Genomic DNA, 8,722 nt, shown 5'->3' on the forward strand with positions numbered 1-8,722 from the left:
ATTCTTTCTAAATTCCTCCAGAGGACTAATTTGGTTAATACGTAAAAAAATGTGTAGTTTATTCTACTTAACTTTACTCAAATCTATATAGAATCATAGAATTAGGGGAGGCTTTATATACTTCTCTGTACTACATGTTATATGTTGTTTTCCATTGTAGTTTGAGGCATATACCCTTTTAGTAATACAGTATTTTTGATAGTGATTGCTGAAGTTTGCATGTCAGAGGGGCAAAATTAACATTTCAGCATTTAACAGTTATGTATTGTTTCATGTTCTCGGAATATACGTTACATCTATATACTGCTCCTCATTTGATGACTTGATCTTTAATGTTACAGAAGTGTACCTAAATGCTAGATATTAAACATTTATTTTCTCCAATAGTCAGGACAAAGAATCTTCATTTCTGTGACATGGACACCAGTAGAAGAAGGAAAAGTCCGAGAACTGATAACTTTTGTTGTTAATGGCATTGTAAAGCATCAAGCTGTGCTCCTTGGGGCTGCTGAGCAGCCCCCGAAGAAAAAGGTGAGTGTGTCTTAATTCTGTTACTTTGCCATAGCTGACACAGATTTTTTTATTTTGTTTTTAATGAATAGAAATTCACTGAAGGAGAATTAAAAATAAATTGATAAATGATGCTGTCTGTTAAAATGCTCGTTGTACTGATGCATTACAGCTTGGAGAATAAAACTAAAACACATCTGAAAAAACTATTTTCAAGCCTGGAAATAACTTACAGTGAATTTTGGGTTAGCTGTTCTTTTTATAGTATTTCTAAACTTTGAATGAAGTGCTACTAATGTTCACTTTTACACATAGTAATATTTACAAAGTTAGCATACTAACTTTTACTTATGGTTCTTTTTCAGAGGAGTCTTTGGGATACATTAAAAAAGAAAAAATCTTCAGAAACATCTGCTGGAATTAAAGTTAAAAAAAGTACTTCAGAAATTAAGTATGTTAATAAAACATTCCAAGTTTCTCAGAAGGTGGATAGACTTAGAAGTCCACTTCAGTCATGTGAAAATCAGAATGCAGTACACAATGACACATCCCCAGGAAAAGACCCTCTTGTTGGCTCAGAAAATGCATTGCCCATATCTCCTATTGCTCCAGTGCCAGAGGAACAACGTAGCACTGTTTGCACACCAGTTGCAATGAGAAGATCTACTACATTTGCAGATATTGCTGCCTCTGTAAATGAGGAGTTGCTCCCTGAAATAGAGAGCCATAATATCAGGAGATGTGTTAATGAACACAATGAAGTGCAATCTGCGAGTGCCTACAGTTCTGGATTAGCTCAACTGCCAATTTCAAACAATGGAGCTGTTCTCAATTACACTCTCTCACCAGTTTGCACCCCGGAGCACTCACCATCTGTGCCCCTTTTAAGTACAAGGAGAATTTTAAGTCCTGATACTTTTGTAAATAACAATTATCAAGTGGGTGTAGAAATAATAGAGCAGCCTTTTCCAATTCTGTCCCCTGATCAGTTTGTGAAAGAGAACTTGTCACATAAGCAATCAAAGACTCCTAAACCTGAGGCAGCTTTAATATCATCTACCACAGAGACTTATGTTGTAAAGAGATTTCTACCCTCAAGATGGAAGAAAGATGAATATGTAGAGACAGAAAGACATGTTCACATAGAACACAAGTGCAGTGAAGTCTTTGAGGTGCATAACGTGGAATCACAGGTACTTCATTATGACAAACCCGAAGAAAATCACTGCAGCATTCCTTCTACAGTGGGACTTCAGACTGACAATTCTTCTCGGAGAGAACAAACAAAAAAGCGACCGATTCTTTCTGCCACTGTCATAAAAAGGAAACCTGGTGCTACTGAAGAAAAAAGAATGGAAACCCACCAGCCCAAATCTAAAAAATGCCTTAATAAAGCAATAATAGAATGTGCTAATGTGGTGCCTATACATACAGAAGCAGAAACATGTAAACTGCCAGTTTCAGGTCCCATTTCAGCTGAAAATCAGTGTCACATTGACAAAGTAAATTCATCTCCTACTGGATCAGCTTTGTGTCGTAAGAGAAAAAGTGAAGTACATGTAGGAAATAGTAGAGTTACAGCTCCAGTGTATGGAGAAGAAGTGGAAAGAAAAAGACCTCTGACATCTAACATGGACAATCAAATGCATACAACGATGAGATCATCAGCCTTCAAACCCACAAATCGAGAGAGAGTAGGGCAGAGAAAGAAAGCTGGTGAGTCATGTTTCCTTCATTTATCATTTTCTGAAAGATGCCTTTGATTATGAAATGCGTTTAGCAAACTGAACTGTCCAGCAACATTCAACAATATTTCATCTCTCTGAAATGCCTTTGTGGTTTGTTAGGTATCTGCATTTTAGAACTTTAAAAACTAGAGTAGCATTTTGGTTGTTTAATTGGCTTCAAATTTATTTTATTACTGTGTAAATTTGTTAATGACAATAAAGGAAGAGGATCAGATAGTTCTTGAGCAGAGCCCTTGGTACACAATTCAAATTTACTAGAAACTTAGTGCATGAGATTCGTCATATGTACATTTACTATTGTCAGTATTTGACTCATTGCTATTGTCATATGTTTTCAAATATAGAATCACTAAGGTTGGAGAAGACCTCTAAGACCATTGAGTCCAACCATTAACTCAGCACCCCTGTGTTCACCACTAAACCATAACCCCAGGTGCCACATCCATGTGCTCCAGCGATGGTGATTCCCCCATTTCCCTGGGCAGCCTGTTCCAATGCCTGACCACCCTTTCATTGAAGAAGTTCCCAAGTCTTGTTCACTCTGCCTGCTTTTTACAGTCTGTAACTAGCATGTTGTCAGCCTTGTGTAGATCTTTCTGCCTTTAATGTTTGCCAAGACTTCGTTGCTTGAGGATCAGAAAAAGTTGTATTTCAATGTATTTTGGGTCTTCTAAATGTTCCATCCCCAAGTATGCCCTGGTATGTGAAAAGAATGAGGGTCTAACTTAAAGATGCATTTAATTTGCAGAATTTAACTAAGAGGAAAAATTAATCATGAATTTCAGATCAAAATAACATATGCTGCTTTCTTCAGTTCAAGTGATGTGTTCTGTGCTCTGAGGCTTTCAGTAATGCACTTTGATGTCAGGCTTTTTAAGATGGTCTAAGCTCCATCTTATATGCACCTTAACATTGTTTCCACGAGTTTCTGTTCCATCATCATCTCAGGCACAGATGTGGGGCTTACCAGCCTGTAGTTCCCTGCATCCATGAATCTTCCTTTCTCCCCTTTTAAAATCATCATTATCTTTTATTTCTGAATCTTGCCAGACTGCAGCTGTACTTCAACACGATCCTTTTTTCATCCTTCGTTTGGTGTTAATGTAAGAAAATTATCATGCTACAAGGCTTTGTTTTACCATGTTGAGAAAGCCTAGATCTGTGTTTTTTTCTTGTGTTTAAGTCCTGCTATAGCTGTGTGTTGGATAATGATTATTAACTAGTACCTTAATAACTAAACTGAACTAACACAAGTCAGACTGCTTTAAAATGAGAATCAGTGTAGTAAGCCACATAGCTGTGTGAAGAGGTGAATAAAGCCCTAAAATTCATCTCTTTTACCCAGATGTTTATAGAATAAACACTTTACCATGTTCTAATGAATGTTTGTACAAATCAGCTTAGTGCTTCTAGCCATATAATAATGAAATGCAGACAGTACATTTCTGTAGCATATGGAAGAACTGTGAAATTATGAGAGCACATATTTACTCTTATCTATTTTTCCCTTTTATTTGTAGCCAAACTGGTTTGTGTAACTTTCCATCAACAGGAGGTTATTGATATTTTGAGTGGGTTCATGGGGAATTACTCTAGTTCTGTGCTTTAGAAGTGATACAAACTTTAATACATTAGCTTTAACTGACGCATTTGTTGTTGATACTTTATGTTAATGTGTGTAGGTTCTTCACTTCAGAAAGCATCTAAAGCGACCAAGAGAATTAGTAAACCCATCCTTGGATTGGCCCAGTCTCACCTGACATTTGTGAAACCACTGAAAACAGGTAGGCAGACTCCTGAGGTTTACTAAAACACCATACACTGAGCTGCATGGCACAATTGTACTGCTTATGTCTGGTAAGAACCAACTGGCTAGAGTTGAGATAAAATAGAAGATTGTACCTAAAATGAATCTAGATCTAGTAGAAAAATATACATAACCTTTTGTGTTCTGTTTTGACTACTCATAAGAAAATCAGCTGGAACCCATGGTGAACTGAAGGTAAATGTTACTTTCTTCCAGTTTTGCCTTTTAAGTATAAAAGCTACATTATATAGTTATGCTCCCAGCTTACTGATCGTTATCAGTTAAATGCCTCTTCACAACAGAATGCCTAAGAGGAGAAATTTTCTTAACACTAAGATATTAATTTTTTAGCGCTAATAATACTGAACTGATCTGATCAGAAAAATGCATTTATAAAATTGTTGTTTCTGGATGTAATCCAGCTCAACTTACATGCATTGCACGTGGCCTGGCTTCCAGATATCTTATCCTTGTTTTAGTGGTTTAATAACTCAGTTAGTGTTTTGTGGCTGATCTACAAGTCACTGAAGGTTCTAATGCTCTACTTTTTATCTACAGGAGTGCTAAATGGAGTGTCAGATGTCAGTCCTTTCCACAAGTAAATGTACATTGGTTATCAAACATTTCAAGAACTGTAAAGGCTTACCTTCTTTTTTTTTTTTTTTCAAAGCCATCCCTAGGCACCCAATGCCTTTTGCTGCTAAAAACATGTTTTATGATGAACGTTGGAAGGAGAAGCAGCAACGAGGTTTCACATGGTGGTTAAATTTTTTACTTACCCCAGATGACTTCAGTGTGAAAACAAATACCTCAAAAGGTAAGAGTACAAGGATTTTCATTATCTCTTTTAATGTTCTTAGACATTATATAATGTACTTTGTTAATATTGATGAATAGTAGTAGTCAACAATAGTGGCAACTTGTCACTAAAGTCTGTATAATGTTAAGCTCTTGGGTATGATCAGGTGTTTTGGGCTTTAATTTTTGTGTATCATTCATGTTTACCTTTTCAGCCTTCGGCTTAATACTGTGATAAATCTAAACCAAATATTTGGAAGTATGTTTCAGTGTCAGCTATGCTAGAAAATATGGAATATGCTAAACAAAAAGCAGTTTTTACATTGAAGTCAATGCTGGCCACCCCAGTAGAATTTTATAACCATCTAAGCCTTTTCAGTTGCATTTTTTCCATTCTGATAAGTGTGGCTGACACACTTGCTCATGGCAAGCACAGCATATCACACATCTGTATGGAAAGTGTGCTCTGCAACAAGAATGACCTGAAATGTGTGGCTGTGGCACTCCTCAGTGGATGTCCAGTGGGGAATCCTCATCTGCTGGAAGACTTTAGAGCTGACACTTTACTAAAATGATTGTAACCTACTTTTAACTCTGTCTCTAACTTCAGTTGCAAAAAAGACTGTAGATGGTACCACTGATCTGAAAAAGGACTTCCTAGCACTTCTCGCTTCTTAAATAAGAGTTGTTGTATTAAATACTTGACTAGTTTACTTGTACTTGACAATATATCTTTAGTGCAACAGCTGACAAGCATCCTGAAAGATAAACCATTAGGAAAATAGAAAAATGTCAACTTAGAAAGGGTAAAAAAAATAAATGAGGTGGGCAAAGCTTCAAGACGTAAGTGCATACTCTTTGTGTGTGCTTGAACAGTAAATGCAGCTGCTCTTATCCTGGGAGAAGAGAACCATCATAAAATGAGCCTTCCTAAAGCACCAACTAAAGATGAAGCATCTCTGAAAGCTTATACAGCTCATCGTAAGCTGAATAAGTTACGCCGTGAAGCTTGTCGTCTGTTTACCTCTGAGACAATGGTTAAAGCTATCAAGAAATTGGAAGTTGAGATTGAAAGTAGGCGCTTGCTAGTTCGTAGAGACAGACACCTCTGGAAGGACATAGGTAAGAGTACTGAGACTTGGCATTCTCCCTTTCCTTGTATGTAGAAAAAGGGATTATTTGCACACTAAGTTGTTTTAATTTTAAATTGGTTAATAGAAACTTTTGCATTGATACGAAATGTTTGCTGGATGTAATATTACAAGATGCTCTTTTGCAGGGGAGAGGCAGAAAGTGCTTAACTGGCTTTTATCTTACAACCCGTTATGGCTGCGTATAGGGCTTGAGGTAAGTGCACTGTGCCGAGTCTATAATCTAAGTTTAAAGGACATTGAACAATTTTTAGTAGGGTTTGTTTCAGGTTTCTTTCTATTTTCTGTCTTACATGTTCAGGTGGGTTCGATTCAGTTACAGCACATTTGCATATCTTTTAAATTGTTACAGCATACTTGCTGTAAAAAAGTGTTTACCTTATTAAGGGAAATATTTAGTCAAGGAAGGTGGAAGTTAATTCCCTGACCAATAACACAAAAGCATTTACTTGTCAATTTAACTCTACTAAACTGATGAAGAATATGGTAATTTTAAAGAAATTCCTGATTGATTTCTCAGGTGTAGATGATCATATGCATTTTGAAATGATATTGGATCTTCTGAAATCTCTTTTGGTTTTTACCCTTCAGTGACTTGTTTGAAAACTGTTTGATTTTTAGACTATTTACTGTTTACTATTTCAGAATTTCAATAATGTATGGTATTCCAAAAATAATGCTTAAGATAATTTTAAACACTTCTGCTTTTTTCTCTGTTCATATTAGACTGTTTATGGAGAGCTGATAGCTTTGGAGAGTAATAGTGATGTTATGGGTTTAGCACTATTTATCCTTAATCGCTTGCTTTGGAACCCTGAGATTGCAGCTGAGTACAGACATCCCTCTGTGCCTCACCTTTACCGAGAAGGTAACTACTACTTCAAAAAGAAGTGGGTTTTAGCACTTCCTTTCTACACTGTCACTTAATGGATTCTGTTGTTTTAGGTCATGAAGAAGCTTTGTCAAAATTCACACTGAAGAAATTGCTGTTGTTAGTTTGCTTTCTGGATTGTGCCAAACGGTCCAGAATGATTGCCCATGACCCTTGCCTCTTTTGTAAGGATGCAGAGTTTAAGGTGAGAAAGCTGTGATTTGATGTCTCCTTCCAATATTGTCCTAAGACTCAAAGTAGAATGTATTTATGTATGTATTTATTTATTTTTAATCTGACTGTGCTTTCACAAGTCCTGGCTGTTCAGCCTTTTGCATGAACATTCTCAACACATTGTCTCCCGGTCATGTAAAGGAATTCCCAAGAAAATTCTGAGGGTTTGGCAAGTCAGTTTGGTGGACTTATCTTTTTTTTTTTTCTGATGCTTTGCTGTGATAAGAAAGTCCATGCAACATCTGCCATACAGAGGCTTTGATGACTAAATGTGTTATGCTGAAATAAAATCACTTTTCTTGGGTTTGTCCTGTGCAGACAGACTGAGAAAAATATATTCTTGAATCTGTTGGTATTTTCAGGGGCGTGGCGGCCAGGTATGACAAATTAAAGCTCTGTGAACTGGCTAAAAAATAACTTTAAAAAAAACTAGCAATATGAATAAATGGGAAATATGAGATTTAAGTTGGGGGTCAAGAGATGAAAGTTGTATTCTGTTTGACAAATATTGTAGTGTTAAGATGATTTTTTTTATTTTTTTTTTAGGCTAGCAAAGACCTTTTGCTTGCGTTTTCTCGAGACTTCCTGAGTGGTGAAGGTGACCTTTCTCGCCATCTCGGTTTCTTAGGACTACCTGTCAGTCATATTCAGACTCCACTTGATGAATTTGATTTTGCTGTGAGCAATCTGGCTGTGGACTTACAGTGTGGCATTCGTCTTGTGTGAGTTGACCCAGAATTAGTTTTAAATATTTCTTTTATGTAATACTTCATCTGAGCTCAGCTAAGGCATTAAACTGTGACATTACCTTTGTTAGGAGAGCAATGGAGCTTCTGACCAAAAACTGGAATCTTTCTAAGCAACTGAGAGTGCCTGCAATAAGTCGTCTACAGAAGATGCATAATGTTGACATTGCCCTTAAAGTCCTTAAAGAGCGAGGAATTCACTTGAAAGATGAAAGTGGTAAGGCCTAGAATTCAGGGTTATTCTAAGTGGATCAGCTAAAGAGTCCACATTCTGATTCCTTTTTTTAATTTGATAGGCTCTTTAATTGACTCCAGAGATATTGTGGATAGACACAGAGAACGAACACTAGCACTTCTGTGGCAAATGGTCTTTGCCTTCCAGGTACTATTCAATTGCTTATTTTGTTTGTTTCTAGTTAAAGAGGGGCAGTAATGAAAACACCAGTCTTTTGGGATTATTGGTTGTCTCTGAAAACCTCTACTAATCAAATTTTAGCCTGAAGAGATTCACTTTGTGTATTCAAAGTGCCACACAAACTTTACCTAAACTGCTAACTTTTCCCTAATGATACAGTTTGGATAACGTTTTAACTGTGCTTTTTCTTATATACAATTTTTGGAAAAAAATGAACTTTTGAGTTTATGCTGTATACTACCAGAATTGCTACTTAAAAGTAAAGTAATGTTGCTTTCATACTGATGGTAAACTTACTAGCTGAAAAGGACATTTTGAGGTTTCACTGATAGACAGCTATACAGTAAGCTCTGAAGCTATAGCTCATCTAGTTTTTTCCATTTATCTGAAACAGTTTGAAGAAACATTCTTGCAATAAAAATGAATATTACTTAGGCATTCC

At 36.4% G+C, this 8,722-nt stretch overlaps 1 protein-coding gene across 1 annotated transcript in view; it reads left to right on the forward strand.

The window, feature by feature from the left end:
- Nucleotides 1-387: 387 nt before the first annotated feature.
- ASPM (asp (abnormal spindle) homolog, microcephaly associated (Drosophila)) overlaps nt 388-8,722 on the forward strand; it is a gene marked incomplete at its 5' end in the record, with an annotated part of 24,482 nt that continues 16,147 nt past the window's right edge. The window contains 11 exons of the mRNA XM_009074458.1: nt 388-531; nt 876-2,226; nt 3,941-4,042; nt 4,736-4,882; nt 5,740-5,985; nt 6,143-6,210; nt 6,741-6,882; nt 6,960-7,090; nt 7,666-7,841; nt 7,937-8,082; nt 8,162-8,247. Of these exons, the coding sequence (XP_009072706.1) occupies nt 388-531; nt 876-2,226; nt 3,941-4,042; nt 4,736-4,882; nt 5,740-5,985; nt 6,143-6,210; nt 6,741-6,882; nt 6,960-7,090; nt 7,666-7,841; nt 7,937-8,082; nt 8,162-8,247 (2,739 nt within the window). The remainder of the gene's footprint in view (nt 532-875; nt 2,227-3,940; nt 4,043-4,735; nt 4,883-5,739; nt 5,986-6,142; nt 6,211-6,740; nt 6,883-6,959; nt 7,091-7,665; nt 7,842-7,936; nt 8,083-8,161; nt 8,248-8,722) is intronic.

This window comes from Acanthisitta chloris, unplaced genomic scaffold (assembly GCF_000695815.1).
Source record: "Acanthisitta chloris isolate BGI_N310 unplaced genomic scaffold, ASM69581v1 scaffold17385, whole genome shotgun sequence".
Taxonomy (NCBI): Eukaryota; Metazoa; Chordata; class Aves; order Passeriformes; family Acanthisittidae; genus Acanthisitta; species Acanthisitta chloris.